At 42.9% G+C, this 23,868-nt stretch overlaps 1 protein-coding gene across 1 annotated transcript in view; it reads right to left on the bottom strand.

Moving 5' to 3' along the window:
• wdr11 (WD repeat domain 11) overlaps nucleotides 1-23,868 on the bottom strand; it is a 122,259-nt gene that overhangs the window by 45,716 nt on the left and 52,675 nt on the right. The window contains exons 8-14 of the mRNA XM_085994549.1: nucleotides 22,299-22,497; nucleotides 19,448-19,557; nucleotides 13,133-13,309; nucleotides 11,676-11,760; nucleotides 6,461-6,567; nucleotides 3,537-3,612; nucleotides 2,843-2,951 (exon numbers count right to left, since the gene is read on the bottom strand). Coding sequence (XP_085850675.1) covers nucleotides 2,843-2,951; nucleotides 3,537-3,612; nucleotides 6,461-6,567; nucleotides 11,676-11,760; nucleotides 13,133-13,309; nucleotides 19,448-19,557; nucleotides 22,299-22,497 — 863 coding nt within the window. The remainder of the gene's footprint in view (nucleotides 1-2,842; nucleotides 2,952-3,536; nucleotides 3,613-6,460; nucleotides 6,568-11,675; nucleotides 11,761-13,132; nucleotides 13,310-19,447; nucleotides 19,558-22,298; nucleotides 22,498-23,868) is intronic.

Below are 23,868 nucleotides of genomic sequence, written 5' to 3'. Positions count from 1 at the left end.
ATGCTTAGAACATGGCCTTGTCATAACCAACACCTTGTTCCATCAAAGAGACAAGTACTTCATGGCAACACCCTCGCTCCAATCACCGGCATCTGCTGGACTACGTCATCGTCCAAGCGAGAGACCGCAAAGACGTCGGCATCACCCTCGACATGACAGGAGCTGATGACTGCTGGACAGACCACCGTCTAATCCACTCTGTCATCTCCATCAACGTAGCCCCAAAACAACGGCGGCAACAGAAGCAATGCCTCAGGAAAATTAACACTGGAGCACTCAAAGACCCTGCTAAAAAAGCCCTATTCAGCCTGCGCCTCACAACCAACCTGACGACTCCAGTGAATCTGACAGAGTGTCCACAGCGCCTGGTCTGCACTCAAGGCCTCCATAATCAGCACCTGTGAAGAGATGCTCGGTCACTCTACCAGGAAACACCAAGACTGGTTCGACGAGAATGACCAGGAGATCCAGGAGCTAGTAAGCTGCAAGTGCAAGGCCTCCTGATCTGGAAACAGCAACAGAACTCGAGAGCAAGAAAGCAGCTCTACAGACGCCTGAAGGCCGAGGTCCAACAAAAAACTCGCGACCTAAAGAACAGATGGTGGGTGGAGAAAGCGCAGGAGATCCAGTAGCTAGCCGACAACCACAACGTGCGTGGATTCTTTAGCGCAGTCAAGACCACCTATGGCCCAAGCACCCAAGGTCCTACCCCACTGCGGGCCAAGAATGGAGAGATACTCATCAAGGACAGAGAGGCAGTTAGTGCCCGCTGGAAGGAGCACTTTGAAGATCTCCTTAACTGAGACTCTGTCTTCGACGCGAGTGTCCTCAACTCCATCCCGCAGCATGCTACCCGCCACCACCTCAGCACAACCCCAGCCCGGCATGAGGTTGAAAAGGACTTTCAACAACTGAAGAACAACAAGGCCTCAGGAGCAGATGGAATCCCCGCCGAGGCGTTAAAACATGGCGGAGAAGCACTATTGGCGCGAATACATGAACTCATTTCTCTTATTTGGAAGGAGGACAGCATGCCAGGGGATCTCAGAAACGCCGTAATCGTGACCATCTTCAAGAAAGGTGACAAGACCGATTGCGGTAATTAGAGGAGTCTCCCTGCTGTCTGCCACAGGGAAAGTTATCGCAAGAATCCTCTTCAATTGCCTTCTCCCAGTAGCTGAAGAGCTCCTCCCAGAGTCGCAATGTGGATTCCGCCCACTAAGGGGCACAATGGACATGATCTTCACTGCGTGTCAACTACAAGAGAAATGCAGGGAACACCACCAACCGCTGTACATGGCCTTCTTTGACCTCACAAAGGCCTTCGACACTGTCAACCGTGAGGGATTATGGAGTGCCCTCCACAAATTCGGCTGCCCTCAAAAGATTGTCACCATCCTTCGCCTGCTTCACGACGACATGCAAGCCGTGATCCTGACCAACAGATCCACCGCAGACCCAATTCACATACGGACCGGGGTCAAGCAAGGCTGTCTCATCGCAGCAATGCTCTTCTCGATCTTCCTGGCTGCAATGCTCCATCTCACCCTCAATAAGCTCCCCACTGGAGTGGAGCTAATCTACAGGACAAACGGGAAACTGTTCAACCTCCGTCGCTTCCAGTCCAGATCCAAGGTCATCCCATCCTCTGTCATCGAATTACAGTATGCAGACGATGCTTGCGTCTACGCTCACTCGGAGGTCGAACTTCAAACCATCGTCAACACCTTCACCGAAGCGTACGAGAGCATGGGCCTTACACTAAACATCTGTAAGACAAAGGTCCTCTACCAACCTGCCCCCGCCACACAGTATTGCTCCCTGATTATCAAAATCCAGGACGAGGCCTTGGACAACGTGGACCACTTTCCATACCTTGGGAGCCTACTGTCAACAAGGGCAGATGTCGATGACGAAGTCCAACACCGCCTTCAGTGTGCCAGTGCAGCCTTCGGTCGCCTGAGGAACAGAGTGTTTGAAGACCAGGACCTCAAACCCAGCACCAAGCTCATGGTCTACAGAGTAGTAGTGATACTCGCCCTCCTGTATGCTTCAGAGACATGGACCATGTACAGCAGGCACCTCAAAGCACTGGAGAGGTACCACCAACGCTGCCTCCGCAAGATCCTGCAAATCCATCGACAGGATAGGCGCTCAGGCCAACATCCCCAGCATCGAAGCTTTGACCACGCTCGATCAGCTCCGATGGACGGGCCACATCGTCCACATGCCCGATACAAGACTCCCAAAACAAGCGCTGTACTCGGAGCTCTGACATGGCAAGAGAGCCCCAGGTGGGCAGAGGAAACGCTTCAAGGACACCCTCAAAGCTTCCTTGAAAAAGTGCAACATCCCCAACGACACCGAGGAATCCCTGGCCCAAGACCACACAAAGTGAAGGAGAAGCATCCGGGAAGGTGCCGAACACCTCGAGTCTCTTCGCCGGGAGCAAGCGGAAGCCAAGCGCAAACAGCGGAAGGAGCGCACGTCAACCCAAGCACCCCACCCACCCACCCCTTCAACCACCGTCTGCCCCACCTGTGACAGAGACTGTAGGTCTCACATTGGACTCATCAGTCACCTGAGAACTCATTTTTAGTGTGGAAGCAAGTCATCCTTGGTTCCGAGGGACTGCCTAAGAAGACAAGAAGATAATTAAGCGCTCCGAGTTACAGCACATCACCTCCTTAACGACAACTAGCTTACTGAAATTGTACCATGTTTAGCAATTTTACATTAATTGAAATAAATATATATATATATATACATACACACACAACCATACAAGCAGCACAATTTTCCAGAAAACTTTTATATTGCCGATGGTAAATGGGGCCCATACCAATGCCGTTACTGCGGGAAAGTTCTTTGTCATTTCACGAAGGAGAGTGCAAGTTCTAATATCCCACAGTTCCAAAGGTTTGTCTCTGAACACCACAACCAAGAACTGCCTAAATAAAACAAATATATCATCCTTTAGGTTGGATTGACATGGTCTAAATGCTATTTTCAGCAAGACATTTATCATATAAACTGCGACTTTTAGTGAATAAGTAAAACCAGCACATAAATCTTTGCAAAAAGAGCCAAAGATCTATTTAATCATTTTGTAATTTGATTAAGTAACAACGCATTTGCTTAATATTTATCTAATCAATATGGACACATCTATGAACCTCTGCTGCTCTGCCCTTCAGAGGTATCATCAGCCCAAGATCAATGACAATGTAAGTATCGAGCTACAAAAAGTGCGAGCGACAGTGCTTATGCACAAGAATGAACATGCACTATATTCTCAAATTTAAGTACTGTAATTAGCATGGTGTCTTTTAAGTGATTCAGCTATCAATAGGATTAGCCAACAACATTTCCAAGGTTAAATACCACTGTTCATTCTACCTCTAAATATCCGATACAGTGCTGTGAACAAAACAGCAGTGGGGCAAGTGAGCAATTTTTAATACTATAAAAACAGAAGGCATGAAAGCTCAAGGTTAAGTGGATAATAGAGCATTTTGGAACACAGCCATACTTACTTCAAATGGGACACTTTAATCATTTCTATTGGTGGTTCGTCATTGCCTCGTTCACCTCTAAATGCAATACTTCTTCCTAGGAAGTAGAGTTATTTACAAAGAATCAGAAAATCAAACCCCATGGAATAGACAAAAACTAATGTAATTGACCTGCCAAATCTCCCACATCTCAATCTATTCCATTGCATGCCGTCTGCTGATCAACAGTAACAGAATCAAACCGCATCTCAATAATTTGATAAATAATGTCAATCTGAGGTATTCTATGAAACTACAGCAAACTAATATTTTTGAATGGCATCAATCAAATCATGACAACTTCTCGAATGAGGTTTTTTGTTTTGTATTTCAAATACATGTCACGCCACACATTCTTGATTTATACATATATTTTACACCATTGTACTCCCAATTTCTGATAATATTCTTGCACCAAGATTAACAAGATAATAACATTTCTACCTATAGATTTAGCACACAAGCACATTTATATACACAGAGACTCATATTTTTAAAAATTGTTCCTTGCACTTTAACTTATTAGGTCTCTTAATATTGCCTTCCACTGCAATGCTTCTTTGTATGTCAGATTTATATGATTGAACCCCTTATATTTGATGCAGTTCTATATTGTTGTCAGTGCTCTGGAAAGCACCCCATTTACAGTATGGGTAAATCCCTACGGCACTGGCAGCAACTCAAGCAGCTGTTGAAAGACACAGTAACAACTTTCTGGTTATGCACCTTCCAAAAGGCTAGAGAAATTTCTATACAAAGCTACCAAGTTAAAAGATACATTGCTACATGCTCAGAAATAAGAGCAGACTGTAAAACTAAAGGTAGCTAGCTATTTATGCAGCTCACTGGAACTATTATTGTGACCTCCTTCAGCTTAGTGTCACTGCCAAGATCAAAGCTACAAATGCAACAAAGAGCAAGCATCACCATCAGCATGCAAATTAGTTATAATGAATTAATATTAATACTTTTGGGCCTATTTCTAGAGATTTGGTTATTTTTAATGGTTTGGGAAAGTTGCAAGACACCCAAATCAGTGGAAACAGTCATGCTTCAGTTACGTTAAGGGATCAGAGTACTGTATGTTTTAATTTAGACCCACGTTGACCTTCAAACATAGCTGTTGTTGTACCATTTTGAATAACAGTCTTATTTTTGGTTTATGAACCCCCAACTGCCATCCAAAGCAGCCCAATACAGGACATGACCAGAATGTGCATCAAATTTTGCATAGAAAAGAACGTGAAAAAAAACTGTAGTTTGAAGAAAAATTCGTATCAACATAATGAAACAGCGGAAGACTTCCCACTAATACACAATTTATATTAATGAACTACTTGATTAGTGTCACCATTTTAGAAATATAACTTTTGAATAAAAAACAATCTTTTCTGGAAATATGAAAAAATGGTTTACAAATTGAAAAAGCTCCCATTTTCAATCTAAATACACAAAAATCCATTAAGTAATGATAGCTCTGTGAATCTGGAAACACTTTATAGACATTATGAAACTCATTCGTGCTGCAATGCAACAAAGCTTAATAAATTTCAATGACATTAACCTACTGGAATATCTATAAAATACATTTCATGGATACAATAGTTAAGATATTTTCTTATATGGTAAAAACCACTCCAGATTATTTCAAATATATTCAAACAGTATTGAGATTAACATTTTCTTTCATCTCTTCAGGGCATTGCTGCACGTTAAAACATTAGGAGAACTCACTTTATTAAAATGATTAATACTACTGAGAAAAAAATTATACTCCTCTGCCTGAAAAACATAAGCTTGCGCTCCAACGGTCTGCTTTTTTCAGCAATATAAATTCTCCAGTAAAACTGAAAGATGCAAAATATAAAATAGGACATTTTCAGCATCTCTCTTCAATTCCATAGATAATATGCAATAGCAAAAATTGGCTGGAATTGAATACAACTTAAACAAAAGAAAAAGATTTCTTGGATCTAGTTGCAGTCATCATTCTTTGAACATATAAGTCAGTCCCCCATGGAGTTTCACGTAGGGAGTTAAGAACCTGTGCAGTATTCAGGTCAAACATAGTTGAAGGCTGGGTGATAATTGGAACCAGGCAGATGGAGAGAGGGAGGGGAAGTGGAGGGCAATAGGGAGGGCACGAAGGGGAAGAGTAGGAAAGGAGAAGAAAAGGAGGGGCAGATGAGAGAAGAATAGTGGAGGGACAGAGGAAATTAGGAGAGAGGTAGTGGAGGGGAGAGGGGAGTGAGGGGGCAAGGGAGTGAGGTATAGAGGAGGGAAGGGCTAGGGGAGAGGGGGAAGTATGGGCGAGGTGGGGCGCCATTAATGGGGCAGGGGGGGCAGAAGGAGGGGATTGGGCACAAACTGCCTGTCTGTCCTAACCACCCTTTCATAAAAAACAAGGAATCAAGGATATATAATCCCAAAGTGGAGACAGCTATATCCTGATGTAGCTGGATTTAATTTCAGTCTACTGACAATCCCTTCTCTTACACTTTTTAACAGCAATCAGGCTCGGACTAGGAACAAGATGACTGTCAATTCTCTTAGCCATGGAAGGTTGCATGAATAGAGAGAGACAAAACACTAAACACAAAAAAGTAAATTCAAATTACTTCAGAGGAACTTGTCCCAACTTTGCTACAAGTTCACAAGACTAGAGGAACAATTAAGAACAGTGTCAGTTAAAAAGCTGGAAAGTTCCTTTTAATTGCAAACAAAATTTATCATAAAACCTCGCATTGAACAATAGCATTTCTATATCAAGACCCTTCAATTTTGTACTTTTCTTCAACGAACCATTAGGTTTGTCAGCCTATGAATAATTCAAGGGGTAACTGATCATTCATCGTTAATTTCAGTTGTGCATAATATCATTCAGCAGCAAATTCTGTTCTCCTGACCTGTTGGTAGATCTACCAGCTGTAGTTCATTCCGCACTAATCCCAGGTTGTTCGGTGTTGAGGTGGCAAAAGAAAGAAAACTGGCCAGGCTTGCCCACTCAATGCCCCTATACGAAGTCCAAAAACAAAGATACAAACTGTGAACTTGTACTTAATCTCAATTTTATCATAAAGCAACTTTAGGAACACATTAATGGAGCTCAGCTGCACTGAAGTTAGCAACTCATTGCATTAACCTCCAATTATATGGCAGTTACAGCATTTTTTTGAGGCAACAACTACTTGCATTTATTTTGTGCCTTTAATTAAATAAACCGTCCCAAGGCGCTTCATAGGAGAGTTATCAAATGAGGTAACTGCTACATAAAATAGTCACAGCAACCTGCACATTTCTTTTTTAGTGCTATGGCCAAAAAGCGGCTTACATATACATTTTACAACTGACTAGGAAGTAATGTCTTCATCACTCTGCTCAGTCCTAGATAGACCTCATAGGTCGATGACCTACATTACAAGCAATTACTGCCTACATTGCATTTCTGGACTTATAGCAAGCATTTGGGGGAAATTTTAACCCCAAAAAACAGATGGGTTGGGGTCAGGTGGGAGATTAAAGTGTTAAAAATCTGAATCCCGACCCCCAACCCACCCACTTCCGATTTTAACAGAGGCGGGGCAGGGGGCCAATCCGCTCCCAGGAGGCAGGTTGGCACTTTAAATATGATAATGAAGCTGGAAGCCTCGGATTTAACCTGCTTTAACTGTGGGGTTCCCAGGCCTCGGGATTCCCGGCAGTTGCAGCAAGGTGAGAATAGCCTTGGGGAGCACTTCTTGTGGGCTGGAAGGGGCAGGAGTGCTTCCCCCAGGCCCCCTCAAGCTCCCCCACCATCAGCACCCCCCACATAAACCACTCCCTCTGGGGCCAGACACCCCCCACCCCCGGGTCAGGGCTCGCACCTACCTGGGATTGCGGCCTCTTGTTCCCTGACTGTCTAGAAGCCAGCCTGTCAATCAGGCTGACCTCTGGGCGGGGAACCTGCCCATGACGTCACACGCACGCTGTAGAGTTAAAACTCCACAGCGTGTGGGGGAACCTGGAATTACAGGTTTTCCCGAGCTCTACCAGGCCCCCCAACTCACGGGGGGGGGGGGGGGGGGGGTTTAAAAGCAAACATTCTGGCCTTTGTGTCTATTTCCTCTGATTTACAAACTATTTTAAATAGTATGAAAGTAGAAGTTTAGACTGAACTAGTTCAACACTGTTAGAAACATAATTCATATATCATGCAGTAAATTAAAATATGTCTATTGGCCCAGATTTTGCGGTCAACGGCCCTCGCCGGTGACCTCAAAGAAAGCTGCCCACAAAGATTTAGCAGGCTCTGTGGCGTGGATTTCCCCTATTCCGAGGTCAGTTTCAATCTGGGGCCAGCTATTGGGGATCTCTGGTGCCCAGCAACAATGATGTCATCAAGCAGGTTGAGCAGCCATTCAGAGTGAAGAATTTTCAGACAGCAAACCAGGAAGTGAAAAGTACTGATTATCATTCACTTTTTAATTATTTTACAGAGATAAAGATTGGGGCGTGTACATGGGATTAAGGTAGAAGCTAAAATATCATAAACTTTAACAAATAAAATAAAAATTAATTTTTATTATTTTAAAAATCTATGGAATTTTTATCATGGAATGGAGGGAATGACACTCCACAATTATAAAATTAGTTTTTATGGGCCAAAGAGGTTGTTCAGCAGTAATTGTAACTTAGTATGCCATTTAAAAACTCAGTTACACCTCATTCAACAAGGCTTAACTTTTGCAACGGTTTTTACAGCGAAAATAGTGTGTAAAAAGTTGAAGTTGGCACCAAATCTCCAATTGCTGTGTTGATTGCATCTGCGAAGACTGCAACAGCGCACCCTGTGGAGGAGCAGGGTATCACTGACAGCAACTTCTGGATTTCCGCATTTAACTGCACATGTGCAGACAGCCGAAGTTGCTGTCAGTTTTACACGGTAATGATGGTGAACGCTGACAGTTTCACCGTCATTACAATCGCATATTCCGAGCCACAAAAAGCAGGACAAATCCAACCCAGCCAATTACCGCCCCATCAGTCTACTCTCAATCAACAGTGCCGTTAAGTGGCATTTACTCACCAATAACCTGCTCACTGATGCCCAGTTTGGGTTCCGCCAAGACCACTCTGCTCCTGACCTCATTACAGCCTTGGTCCAAACATGGACAAAGGAGCTGAATTCCAGAGGTGAGGCGAGAGTGACTGCCCTTGACATCAAGGCAGCTGAGTCTGGCATCAAAACTGAAGTCAATAGGAATCAGGGGGAAAACGCTCCACTGGCTGGAGTCATACCTAGCACAAAGAAAGATGGTTGTGGTGGTTGAAGGTCAATCATCACAGCCCCAGGATATCTCTGCAGGAGTTCCTCAGGGCAGTTTCCTAGAGCCCCAACCATCTTCAGCTGCTTCATCAATGACCTTCCCTCCAACAGAAGGTCAGAAATGGGGATGTTCGCTGATGGCTGTACAGTGTTCAGCGCCATTCACAACTCCTCAGATAATGAAGCAGTCCATGCCCGCATGCAACAAGACCGGGACGACGTTCAGGCTCGGGCTGATAAGTGGCAGGTAACATTCGCGCCACACCAGTGCCAGGCAATGACCATCTCCAACAAGCGAGAGTCTAGCCACCTCCCCTTGACATTCAATGGCATTACCATTGCCGAATCCCCCACTATCAACATCCTGGGGGGGGTCACCATTAACCAGAAACTTAACTGGACCAGCCACATAAATACTGTGGCAACAAGAGCAGGTCAGAGGCTAGGTACTCTGCGGCGAGTGTCTTGCCTCCCGACTCCCCAAAACCTTTCCACCATCTACAAGGCACAAGTCAGGTGTGATAGAATACTCTCCACTTGCCTGGGTGAGTGCAGTTCCAACAACACTGAAGAAGCTCGACACCATCCAGGACAAAGCAGCCCGCTTGATTGGCACCCCATCCACCACCTTAAACATTCACTCCCTCCACCACCGGCGTACCGTGGCTGCAGTGTGTACTATCTACAAGATGCACTGCAGCAACTCGCCAAGGCTTCTTCGGCAGCACCTCCCAAACCCGCGACCTCTTCCACCTAGAAGGACAAGGGCAGCAGGCGCATGGGAACACCACCACCTCCAAGTTCCCCACCAAGTCACACACCATCCTGACTTAAAAGTATATCGCCGATCCTTCATCATCGCTGGGTCAAAATCCTGGAACTCCCTAACTAACAGCACTGTGGGAGTACCATCACCACACGGACTGCAGTGGCTCAAGAAGGCGGCTCACCACCACCTTCTCAAGGGCAACTAGGGATGGGCAATAAATGCTGGCATTGCCAGTGACACCCAGATCCCATAAACAAATTTTAAAAAATGTATTACTGTAGTGAGCCAGCAATGTTGCTGATTAGTCTGTAGTACCAGCTGCTTACTGTTTAACCAATCAGATTGCAACCACATGATTCCACTGACCAATTAGGTCCCCAGAAGAACACAATGCTGAGAATCCCTTGTTCCCCCCACCCCCCATTAGTAGCAATTAAAAGAAATATTTCTAGCATTCTGCTCGTTTAACAAAAAATCTCCCCATGTGTCAGTGTAAGAGTGGGTGGGAGAGAGAGAGAGACACTGGGTGAGTGCCAAAGAGAGAAGTACAGAAAAAAGAAAGAAACCTAATTAAAAATTATTGCGATAACAAGAGAAACCAAACATCTGCCAATCTAGAAAAACATCCAACAATAATTTACCTTTAATTGACCATACGATTTATTTATACTGCTTCCTCATAGGAAGTGTAATTAAGGAAAAGGTCAGGTTAGCAGCTCCAGACCCTGAATTGTTCATAGGCAATGCCACAGAAAATCAGCTGGCCATTTAAAATTTATTTTTAATCGATTTAAATGTATGTCCTCTAGTCCTACTGGCCTGATAACTTGAATTAATAGTCCACAGTTACCTAATCTATGCCATTTAATGCTTTATAATCCTTGATGAGGTTTCCCTTAACCTTCATCTTTCTAGATTGTACACCTCAAGGTTCCTTAATCTTTTCTCATAGCTCATCATATTTACACTTGGATTACTTAAGACTCTAAGTTAGAAAGAAAGTTGTAAGATATTAAGCATATATATATATATATATTTAAAGTTCCAATGGTCATTCTCTTCTTAAAAAGTTAGCATATAGCTTGCTATGTTTTCTGAAGTAATTTCCTGAATATATCTAAACTGTCAGACAATCATTATATGTAATCATCACAACAGATGGTTTTCCATTTGGCGGTTCCAACAGAATCATATTAATTATGCTTGCCTGAGATTTTTTTTAAATAATAGAGGACAAGCTTTTGTCTTTTGAAGAAATGTTTCTCCTTTACTCGTTCTCAATAACCTGCATCATGATCAAGAGCAACCTGCTGAGAAGCCTCTCTGAAATGCTAGGAAAGGCATGTGGACGTGTGCACTCCTGAGAAAACTAACCATTTTATTTTCCCTCTTTTCCTTTACAGAAAATAAACCTATCTTCTAATTGCTGCCTCACCACAGTGGTACATCTGAAATGATTAATGGAGGAGGCTGGGTAGCACAGAACAGGTCAACTTGAACAGAGTCCTGGTTTGTATGGCTTTGTGTTACATAAGGCAATACATTTGCTAACTAAGCCACTAGTGGATGATGCAAATGATCTTAAATAGGTCTTGGACTATTTATATTAGTGCAAACCTCACATGGGTATGGTTAGTAACTAAAGGAAACTTCTCCATTATGAAATGTCAAAGACATCAACTGCAGCCATGCTTTCACAGTAATTACATATGCAAAAGCAGGTTTGAGAATTTGGAAAACAGCTGCTGCTAACATTCCGTCTGATGGCATTTCAATGCTCCACTTTTTTTTATTTGCGGCAAGGCACGTGACTAGACAGATGTTTGCTGGAAATGCTAGTAATGTGGAACAATGTTGAAGCTCCAAGGGAAAAACGCAGGGTCACCTTTCAAAATAGGGAGTCAATTTTGCATTCTTTATGCTAATCCTGTTAAATCTGTGTCTAACACACAGCTCATTCATACTGAAGCCAATGACACCTTAAGTGTATCTTTTGCACTACTTTAGAAAACTCACACGCAAGGAATTTCTACACTGAAAATCTTACTTGACTTCGCAGGAATGAATACTTAATTCCTTGTGTAACAATCCGCTAGTAAGATGATAGATCAACACAGATCCGTTGCTAGTACCTGAAATACATATTGATTAAACAGTTAATGGACATGTTTTTATGTATCTAGCAATGAAATAATAACCACACCAATACTATTTATAAAGAAAAATTTTGTTGTCAACTAATTGATCAAAGACAAAAGATGTGTTATGTTGGCTCACCAAGTATAATCCAGTGATATCCACTGAAGATCAACTCTTGGTTATAATCATATCCACTGTGGTTAAGATCAATTCTACAAGATCAGAAATACTAAGCCATAGGATCTAGTTGACGGCTCAGCAAGTTTATCCAGTGGCCAGATGAGCCTTATCGCATCAAACCTGGGGCCTGCTAAGCCAAGAAGGTCCTATTTGATCACCAGTCTCTGCTACATTAGTTGATCTCAGTTGGGAGATCAGCAGGGTGTTACAATTGACTTCAGGCCACCCTGGTTAGGGAACCAAAAACAAAAAGCCAGAATTCCTACTACTGATTGCTATCCAGCAACCCCTGCCAGAAGTCTGTATGTGCAGACATTGGGTGGGAACAGGATCGGGATTGGCACAATGATCACCACGGTCGAATAGCCTGCCGGTATTCACCGTCAAGATCCACACATGAATAATGGTCTTACGCAAGCTACCACAGGATGACCAGTGCTGATGGACTGCACCCAACAAGCAGCCAATGCCTTAAAAAAAGGAAAAGCAGGGATGGGGAGAAAAGGAAAATTGCCAGGGAAAAAAAATGAAGCATAATTCTAGTTTGGTGACTTAAAGAGCTCCAGAGTAAAAGGTATTAAGAATTAATTGCTATACAATGTAAATCTAATCAACTTACATTGCAACTTGTCACTTCACTGTATTTTTATTAGTTTGAGTTGTGCAATGTGGCATGTAACAGACCGTTCGAACATGCATTTTAAAACACAATTATACAAAACATTCACATTATCAAATTAACCTCTTTAAAAATATGTTTTTAATCATCACGTTTTGCATTCTTGTAGTTCGTTTTTGAATGAAAGAAATGATCTTGACTATATTTGAAACATAACCTGCTCCACATAATATACCCCAAATTTTAGCCTTCTTAAGGTTAAGCATTTGAGATATTAGCAATAATCATTTACAAAGCTGCTCACTCCTGCGTTATAATAGAACAAGGGGGAACAGATGTTGGGGATTGTGGTTCTTGACAAAGTAATTTAGTGAAATAAACATACTTTACAAAATAATGAAAGTTGATACAATTTTTGTTTTTATACAGCTACAGCAGCAAGAGTTTCTTGTGGAAAAAAAGGAAATTATGGATTACTATAAACGGGACCTTTCTATCATCTTTTGTTCAAACAGTCATTTCTACTTAATCTTAATAACATAGTAAACCCTACATCAAGTACTCACCTACAGCCAACAAAGGTTGATAGCTCTTTATGTTCTTGGTAGTGAGTGGTGGACACATTCGTATGACAAACGGTGGCAGTGGGAGACCTGACAACAAACCAGTCAGTAGGAACTTCAGTTGAACCTCTTGTTGGTACGGAACTCTAGGCTGCTCTTCGCCTACCACTATACTTCGTCCTATCAAAAAGACAAATTGTGAGAATAGAACATGTGGTACATCAAAACAAGTTATCTTAATCTTGTACAGCACTGATGAGGCCAAAAACTCAGAGGATTGATGGTTATAGGGAGAAATGTAGAGACAATCAAATATACCATAGTCAGTTTTATTCTTGATTAGGTCGCATTTCAGGAGTGCAGGGGCCATGTGCTGGCTCTCAGGGATTATATTACTATTTCCACTCCTTTATCCTAGTGGTACAATCATGGATTCTTTAAAAACTGAGCTAGCTCATGGGCACTGGTCTCTTGGAATCCAATCTAAAACAAGCATAAAACCATCTAAAAACAGCACAATGGTTACTGTGCAGCTGAGACCAAATACTTTTTTTTGTTCATGGGATGTGGGCGTCGCTGGCAAGGCCAGCATTTATTGCCAGTCCCTAGTTGCCCTCGAGAAGCTGGTGGTGAGCCGCCTTCTTGAACCGCTGCAGTCATTGTGGTGAAGGTACTCCCACAGTGCTATTAGGAAGGGAGTTCCAGGATTTTGACCCAGCGACGATGAAGGAACGGCTATCTACTTCCAAGTCAGGATGGTGTGTAACTTGGAGGTGGTGGTGTTCCCATGCGCCTGCTGCCCTTGTCGTTCTAGGTGGAAGAGGTCGCAGGTTTGGGAGGTGCTGCCGAAGAAGCCTTGACGAGTTGCTGCAGTGCATCTTGTAGATGCTACACACTGTAAGCCATGGTATGCTGGTGGTGGAGGGAGTGAATGTTTAAAGTGGTGGATGAGGTGCCAATCAAGCAGGCTGCTTTGTCTCAAGAGTTATAATGGCACAGAAGGAGGCCATTCAGCCCATCGAGTCCGTGCCAGCTCTCTGCAGAGCAATCGAGTCAGTCTCATTCCCCCGCTCTATCCCCATAGCCCTGCAAGTTTATTTCCCTCAAGTGCCTATCCAGTCTCCCCTTGAAAACATAGAGGGCTAAAAATTGGGTGGCTAGCGCCACCTTTTAGCGCCTAAAGAGGCAGTCAGTGGCTGTAGTGCCACTGGCTGCGCCTTCCGCCATATTCAGTGGGGGCGCTAATGGTGGCGTTAGCCTGTTGCGCTGCACCTCCACCGATGACGTCATCGGTGTGCGCAGCGCCCCATTAGCGCCCCGATCGCGAAATTTGTTTGTGAACGCCGCTGTAGCGCCGTTCGCAAACAGCGCCAGGTTCCCGGGGCCTTGCTGCGCCGGCAGAGGCGCAAGTTAAGGTGGAGGTGCGGGGCGGCCGCCTGCCAGCACCTCCGTCCCCGGCCTCCTGGTCCCCGCCACCCCCCCCCCCCCCCGCGGCAATGCCGGCTGTTTCCCGAGAGCCCGGCACTTCTTGGTGCCGGGATCTTTTGCCGGCACCCGTGATCGGGGCTCGCGCTGTTGCAGGCCCCTCCCCCTTAACAGTGGGAGGGAGGCCTGCACTTTCAGCGCCTAAGAGGGACGCGGAGCGCCTCGAGCCACGCCCCGTGTCCCTCTTGGGGCGCTGAGGCTGAATTTGCGGCGATCACGGCGCAAATTACAGCGCCCAGGCGAACTTTGCGCCACTTGGGCGCCTCAGGCCAATTTCTAGGCCAGTGTGTCTCCGCTTCCACCACTTCAGTCGGCAGCGAATTCCAGGTCCTCACCACTCGCTGCGTAAAAAAGTTTTTCCTCAGGTTACCCCTGTATCTCTTACCCAAAACCTTAAATCTGTGTCCCCTAGTCCTTGTACCATCAACTAGTGGGAACAGCCTTTCCTCGTCTAGCCTATCCAAACCCGTCATAATCTTGTACACCTCTATCAAATCACCCCTCAACCTCCTTTGCTCTAATGAAAACAAATCCAGCTTCTCCAACCTGTCCTTGTGGCTAAGATCCCCTATCCCCGGAACCATTCTGGTAAATCTCCTCTGCTCCCTCTCAAGGGCCATCACATCCCTCCTGAAGTGTGGTGACCAGAACTGGACGCAATACTCCAGTTGTGGCCTAACCAGCGCTTTATAAAGATTTAGCATAACTTCACTACTTTTGTACTCAATACCTCTTTTTATGAAACCCAAGATCCCATATGCTTTGCCAACCACTCTCTCAATATGTCCTGCCACCTTCAGGGACCCATGCACATTAACTCCCAGGTCCCTCTGTCCCTGCACACTCTTTAAAACTGTGCCATTAAGTGTATATTGCCTCTCCCTGTTCCTTCTGCCAAAATGCATCACCTCACACTCAAATTCCATCTGCCACTTGTCTGCCCATTCTACTAGCCATGCTGAAGGTAAGCATGCAGGTGCAGCAGGCGGTTAAGAAGGCAAATGGTATGTTGGCCTTCATAGCGAGAGGATTCGAGTACAAGAGCAAGGATGTCTTGCTGCAGTTGTACAGGGCCTTGGTGAGACCACACCTTGGGTATTGTGTGCAGTTTTGGTCACCTTATCTGAGGAAGGATGTTCTTGCCATGGAGAGAGTGCAGCGAAGATTCACCAGGCTGATACCTGGGATGGCAGGAATGACGTATGAAGAGAGATTGGGTCGATTAGGCTTATATTCGCTAGAGTTTAGAAGAATGAGAGGGGATCTCATTGAAACTTATAAAAATTCTAACAGGACTAGACAGACTAGATGCAGAAAGGACATTCCCGATGGTAGGGGAGTCCAGAACCAGGGGTAACAGTCTAAGGATAAGGGATAAGCCATTTAGGACTGAGATGAGGAGGAATTTCTTCACCCACAGAGTGGTGAACCTGTGGAATTCTCTACCACACAAGGCAGTTGAGGCCAATTCATTAAATATATTGAAGAAGGAGTTAGATATATTTCTTAAGGCTAAAGGGATCAAGGGATATGGGAAGAAAGCAGGGACAGGGTACTGAATTTGGATGATCAGCCATGATCTCATTAACTGGCGGAACAGGCTCGAGGGGCCGAATGGCCTACTCCTGCTCCTATCTTCTATGTCCCATTGCAGTCGATTGGTATCATCCTCACTGTTTGCCATACTCCCAAGTTTGGTGTCATCGGCAAATTTAGATATTCTACTCTGTATTCCAATATCCAGGTCATTTATATACATCAAAAAAAGCAGTGGCCCCAGCACTGAACCTTGGGGAACATCACTGTCTACCATCTTCCAGTCTGAAAAACAGGCATTTACCACAACTCACTGTTTTCTGTCCTTAAGCCAATTCCTTATCCAAGCTGCCACTGACCCACCTATTCCATGAGCCTCAATTTTGTTAACCAGCCTTCCTAAAATCCATGTAGACAACATCCATTGCATTCCCTTCATCGATCCTCCCTGTTACTTCATCAAAAAATTCAATTAGATTAGTCAAACATGATCTGCCTTTTACAAATCCGTGTTGGCTCTCCTTAATTAGCTTATGCTTCTCCAAGTGCCTGTTAATTTTGTCCTTGGATGGTGTCGAGTGTCTCGAGTGTTGTTGGAGCTGCACTCATCTAGGCAAGTGGAGAGTATTCCATCACACTCCTGACTTGTGCCTTGTAGATGGTGGAAAATAATTGGCCAGGGTTGATTGGGGGCTGCAAGATTAACTAGAGGCTCTTCGGTTTCACTTTATTACCCAAGAAATTTTGCAAAGCTTTCCTCGAGGACGTTCAATGAGTAAAATTTATGATAAGGTAGACTGAACATAGTTTGTGGAGGGGAAAGGCTTGATGGGCTGACTGGCCATTTCTTGTCTCATGCTTTCTTATGTTTTTAAATGGTTACCCTGCAGAGATGTGAATCACTCTGTTAACTCGAAAAAGGTACAATAACCCCACTATCAGTTAATGCCACTGAATAAAATTAGTGGGAAAAAAGTGCACTGTTAAATTTATACAAGTACGCAGAGTATTGGTCATTCTTTTAAACTGGAAAAAGGCAGTTTGGAGAAGTATTCAAGATTCTAAGGGATATAAATAAACTGAATCAAAAGTAACATGTTTTATTATAATCACAAACTCTACAACAATAGGTTATGGATTTACGGTCAGTAGAGGAAAGGTGAACAGAGACATTTAATTACTTTATACAAATAAGTGAATATATGGAACAGACTGCCCAGAAAAGGCTGTGGAGGCAGATGGTATGGACAAATTCAAGAGGGAAATGGTTAAATATTTGGCAGGCAAAGCAAGAGTATTTTTTAAACTTTTGAGATCAGCCAGTGCTGTATATTACTCCGATCTTATTTAATGATGTTATTAGTGTGGAACATAGGTACTTTGTGTAGATACCTACAAAGTATCTATCCTAACCTACTTCAAACTGGCCCAGTTAGTAATACTCTTGTCTATGACGAAAAAGATTATGGGTTCAAACCACACTCTAGGAATCAAGCTCATAATCTAGGCTGAATATCTGCCAGTAATGAGGAAGTGCTGGAATATCAGAGCCTCCTTCTGCTTGTTCTGATGATTCAGGTGGGCATTAACGATTCCATTGTACTATTCAGATGAACAGTGAGTTCCCCAAATGCACTGGTCAACATTCTTTCCTCAATCAACATCACCGTCATGATAAAAAATCTTGAAAATAAATATCTATAGCCATCTAACTATCTTCTAATCCCAACACAACTCTACCAAGAATGAGTGTGATTTATTTATTAATTTACCAGGGTGAATGAGAGACTGATTTATTTATTCATTAATTTAACAGGGTGAGTGAGACTAAAAAATCATGAATAGGCATTTCCACTTCCTGATTGGAGCACCACCCTACGTGATCTCAGGTATGCGTACGCACACGCTGCGCCCCTGGGTCACTACGTTGCGCTCAACTCCGCAGCGTCTGACAGCAACTTCTCGAAGGAGGGTTCCCAGCAGTTAAGTGCACATCCCGTTCAGAGGTCGGCAGCGTAATCCGTAGGTACACCGCTGACCACAATTTCAGGGCCGTTATGTTTTCCCACATCATTGGTTTGCATTGCTTGATTTAAACAAAATTACTTGTAAATATCCCACTTCATTCCAACCTTATTTTATTTGCTGGGCCTGACTATCCTCGTAGCATTCTCTTTGAAACCTGTCTGCCTGTATCTCTGTTGCTGACTTCTTTCGATCTCACCCGTTTACAAACTTAGATGAACCAGAGACTTACCAACACAATGGATTCAAGGTGTTTATTGGTTGCTTATTGTTTAAGGTTTATGAGAAACAATATCAAAGTTAGATCATTAATATTTTAATAACCTATTATCTCCGTGCTCTTTTTAAAAATTGGTATGATTACCATTTGCTTTAAAAGCTCAACATTTTTAAAGGTAACTCTTTCCTTCAAAACCGTTCTATTGAAAATCGGTCAAACAAATTGCAAAACCTGACTGCCCTCTATAAATGCATGTTCTTTCTTTCCATACTAGAAGGGACAACTGTGCGACAATACAGATATATACATCTATATGTAGCATTTAAGATCATGTCATTAAAATGTACTTTAAAATAAGACTGGAAGAGGGAGTTACTTTCAGCATAAAGTACTTGATTCAATCATTTGAAACTTTAAAAAAAAATTGTAGGAAGCCTTGAACTGTAGAAACACTCACTTCCACATTTCTGGACTCGGTTAGCAACTGCTCAGCTGACTTTTAATTATGCAATTGTCAGCAAGTGGCTCCACAGAAAATTAGCGATTGGCCTCCTTTTACATCTAAGACGCCAACTAACGAGGCATCCAACCTGGAAATGACAGTACCAGCCAAATACATAACCTGCATGATTTCTTATTGAGTCACTTGCTGGAAATCGTATCGCTGATGCCAATTCAGTAACCATTTCCCATCTGAGTGTAGAGACTCTCTAAACAGAGCAGGAAGGGGTAAAGGGAGTAGGCAAAAAAATGAAACTTCAAGTGCTTTCAGTAAAGTAGATTTTTATAAATATAACTTAGATTTGGAGTGCTTTATATTAAAGGTAGGCCCCTTGCACCCCTTTTCCCGCCCTCTTACATCTATAAACTTAACTTCTCTTTTATATGTCTGATTGAAGAGTTTAAGCATCACCAGGGCTTGAAGAGAAGTACTTTTTTCAAATCATATTTAATATGTTACCGCCAATGAATCCATAGGAAATCATGCAAATCAGCATCCACTGCTGTGTGTGTTACTAAGGTAAAAGTGGACCAGAATGTTACACAGTTACCTATCATGTTATCCAAGGAGAGATCTGGGAGCTTCTTTTGTTGAGTGCCCACAGGAATTCCACAAAATGAGACTGGACAGTACAAAGGAGAGGCTGTGGAGCTTGAGTAACTGTTACAAATGGAAAACAGCAACAAATAACTCAAACAATAAAACAAATTAAAATACCAAGCATAACAAACTACAACATCTTTAGCCATCATACATTCGCCAGGGTTGACATGGAAATAGAGATAAAGAATGAAAATACGCTAGTCAACTAAATGACAAATGAAGAGATACTTTCAAAAAAAAAAAATTACAACGGGAAAGTTAATTTCACTGCTAAATAGTATAAGGTGAAAATGGGAGGTGTAATAGAGTAGCACACTTCTTTTACCTCTCTGACACAGTTTCAAATTAAATCTAGATTCATGAGGTGGGCCTGCACATTCTGCTGGCTGTAATGTCCTGCACGAAATCGATTTGGGCTGTCTGGTCCAATTCTTAGAAGGCACAAATCCACAGCACACAACTACCCACTGTTCAGTGCTAATTAGCAATTTTCTGTGTGCAGCCCATGACACACATATTCTTGGGGCACTCTGCCAGTAATACTGGAGCCGGTGCAGTATTACTCCAATGGCCAGCAATATAATTTGGTGGTTTTACAGGAACAAAGCAGCCAAGTGAGAATGTTAGTAGCTCTGCATTAGGATTTGAGCCAAATTCACAAAACCCATGGGAATAAAAAAAAAAATACATTAGCCTCAGAGAAGCCAGAAGAATAATTGGTGCTTTTCTTAGATTGGGATTAAAGCACATTGTTGACGCTAAGTCGGCAAGAGGGAGCCTCACTATATATCTACAAGTGCTAACTAACTTGACTGGGTATCACAAGTAAAAAACCATTCTATTCTTCAGACATCACATTTTAGCATAAATAAATCAAAAAAATATTAATTTCAAAAAGTATCACTATGTTTCCATAACTATTTACTATTTAAAAGCTCCTCAATATAGCTTTTGAGTTTTCAAAATGCTTTCGTTATTTCCTTCAGGGGCTGCTCTTTCAAAACTGAGATGAGGAGGAACTACTTCACTCAGAGGGTGGTAGGTCCATGGAATATGCTGCCCCAAAAAGCTGTAGAAGCTACATCATTACATAAATTTAAAACAGAAATAGACAGTTTCCTAGAAGTAAAGGGAATTAAGGGTTACGGGGGGCGGGCAGGAATTTGGACATGAGTCTAGGTTCGGATCGGTCATGGCCCTGTGGGTAGCGGAGCGGGCCCAGGGGCCGTGCAGCCTGATCCTGCTCCTATTTCATGTGTCTAATTCTGTTAGATTCAGGAGATGGTTCTGTGATAGTGGATTGGCGGTTAGGATCAGATCAGCCATGATCTTATTGAATGGCGGAGCAGGCTCGAGGGGCCGATTGGCCTACTCCTGCTCCTATTTCTTATGTTATGTTCTTAATTATAATCTGACCATTAGTACCATCAATCACAAGGACAATTTGTTGACAGTCAATTGCAATTATCAGACTTGTAGTATCACTGTACGCATCAGTTTTAGCACGTAGTCTATAATTCAAAGCATTCAAGTTAAATTAGAGTATGGAATACATTACCACAAGTGGCTATTGAAACACAGTCGATCACAAGATTTAAGAGGAAATTAGACAAACTTGAAGAAAATTATTAAAGGCTTTAGGGAAACAGCAAGGAAATGCGATGTGGATCGCATACTGGCAGAGGCACAATGGGCCAAATTGCTTCCGTTTGTACTGCAATAACTGTTTAATTTATTAACATTTAAAAATGTATGGGGCAGAATTTGCGGTCCGTATGATGGCGTACTCTCAGAAATGGACAGCAAATTCAGGATTTCCGCACGTGCTGAATCCCGAACGTGCGATGTCAAGTTCCGACTTAACAGGTCATCCGCTCCAATATTGAAATCCTAATTGCTGCCACAGTTGGGCTAATTGCCTACCAACTACCCAGCAATTACGCATGAAAATTTTACAGCTGGTACAGGCACAGCAGCCTGTTTGCACAGTGTAACACCTTTAATTCTAACTCTCTTTGTCCTTTCAGCTTTAGAAAGGGTCCAAGTTTCTGAAAGTAACCTGCTCCCTATCCATTCATGTTGTCACCTCCCATCACCCCTCCAAAAAACCCCAGAAAAGTTGAGGAATTAATAGGGTGTCTCAATTAAAAACAACTATTGGAATGCTATATATTTTCAAGATATAATTTTAATCATTGATTACTTTCTCTAAAGAAAGAAAATATCATTTTATGTAGAGGGATATGGTAGAGGGCAACTTTGTTAGAATGATCGCAATGTAAAAAATGTTATACCCGAGTATAAAAGTTTAGATAATTAGCGATTTTATTGTGGATCTGCTAGAACATTCGAGTTTTTTCCCTTCCCTAAGAAGTGCAATTGCATTCTTCCTGCAAATGTTTGCAAATATATCTAAATGTTTAATTCAGTGTCAATTATTACCAGCTCAGGATTAATAAACATGTAAATGAATTGCTAGCCTCTAGGACTACAGTGCAGTAAAACAGAGCTGTTTCCTTACACTCTGAAGGAATCAAGCCCCTTACCATTCTCAGCATGCTGGATGCATCAGGTACCTCAGAGCTTTATGCTGCGCTCCTGGGCTCCATGACGCTTTACGCTGCACACAACTGCAGCGTCTGACAGCAAGTTTACGTGTGGGGCCTCACATCAGGTTAAGTGCGAGTTCCTTTCGGAGGTCGGTGGCGCACTCCGTAGCTACGCCGCCGACCATTAATTTCAGGGCCATTATGTTTGGATGTTTTCTCCTATAGCTAGGACAGAGTAGACAAAGATACCTGCAATAAGGTTTTGGTCCCAATAGGTTGGATTTCAGCTCCCACATCATCACTCTGCCATCACTGACAATCAAAGCAGCAGAGTTTTCATTGACAGGACAGCACACCATGTTAAAAGGGCGAACAGTCTTAGTAACTCTGATTGCATCACACTGACAACGCAGATCATAGGTAAGCTCCTGAACAGGCTGATCTGGATCTAAAAACAGCAAGAAAAATGTTATTTCAAATGAAAGAAATTCCTCTGAAAGCAGAATAATTAAACTATGTCTAATCAGTATGTAATTTGCCTCCATACTCCAAAAATATGAAATGCTTTAGGTTGTACCGAGGATGTGATAAGGCTATATATAAATGCAAGTTATAGAATCATAGACATTACAGCACAGAAGGAGGCCTTAACTGGAGTCAGCTACTCTTACACTATTTCTCTGCCCTTTCCCATTTATATATTATTAATTCAGTTTGTCCGGTCATGTTTCCATTTAAAATAGTCCCAATGAGGTTTTCAGAAGTAATCAATCATTACTTATCCTTTCAAAACCTTTTATAATTAATATGTCTATTATATTCCCCTTAACCATCTCTGTTCTGTGACACAATTTTTCAAGTCTTTCTTAATAACTATAACCTCTCATTCCTGGTATCATTCAAAGGAATCTTCATGATACCCTTTCCATGGTGCCAATATCTTTGCTGCGTAAAACAAAACACAGTATTCCAACTGTGGCCTAGCCAATGTTTTGTGCAAATTCAGGATCATTTCCTTTCTTTGGTATTCAATGCTCCTGAGGGTTTAAACTAAAATGGCAGGGGGTTGGGAACCTGTGCAGGGAGACAGAGGAAAGGGGAGCAAGGATAGAAACAAAAGACAGGAAGGAGAAAAGCAAAAGCAAAAGTGGAAGGCAGAGAAATCAAGGGTGAAACTCAAACAGGGCCACAGTACAGAAAACTCTTTTTTATCCGTGGTGCCGGTTTATCAAAAAGTCCGGATTACAGAGAGGTATACTTACCAAGCTACAGGTGCAGGAGCCCCGGTTACACGGCACTTGTGCAGGAGTCCCGGTTACACGGCCACAGATCCAGGAGTCCCTGTTGCACGGCCACAGGTGCAGGAACCCCGGTTACACGGCCACTAATACAAAGTAAAACTTAACTGAACCTACTACTGAATTTTACCGGTTAAGAGAGATTTCCGGATATTTAGGTGCCGGTTAAAAGAGAGTTTCCTGTACATAATAATTCTAAAAGGACTAAGAGTGTTAAAAAGTCAAGCCTGAAGGCTTTGTGTCTTAATGCGAGGAGCATTCGTAATAAGGTGGATGATTTAGCTGCGCAAATAGATGTAAACGGATACGATATAATTGGGATTACAGAGACATGGCTCCAGGGTGACCAAGACTGGGAATTCAACATCCAGGGGTATTCAATATTCAGGGAGGACAGGAAAAAAAAAGGAGGTGGGGTAGCATTGCTGGTTAAAGAGGAGATTAACACAATAGTAAGGAAGGATATTAGCGCTGATGATGTGGAATCTGTCTGGGCAGAGCTGAGAAATACCATGGGGCAG

The sequence above is a fragment of the Somniosus microcephalus genome, chromosome 8 (genome assembly GCF_052327205.1).
Source record: "Somniosus microcephalus isolate GS21.2 chromosome 8, FLI_Smic_1.0, whole genome shotgun sequence".
Lineage (NCBI taxonomy): Eukaryota > Metazoa > Chordata > Chondrichthyes > Squaliformes > Somniosidae > Somniosus > Somniosus microcephalus.
The sequence above is the reverse complement of the archived record's forward strand: the minus strand, read 5'-3'. Positions and strand labels throughout refer to the sequence as shown.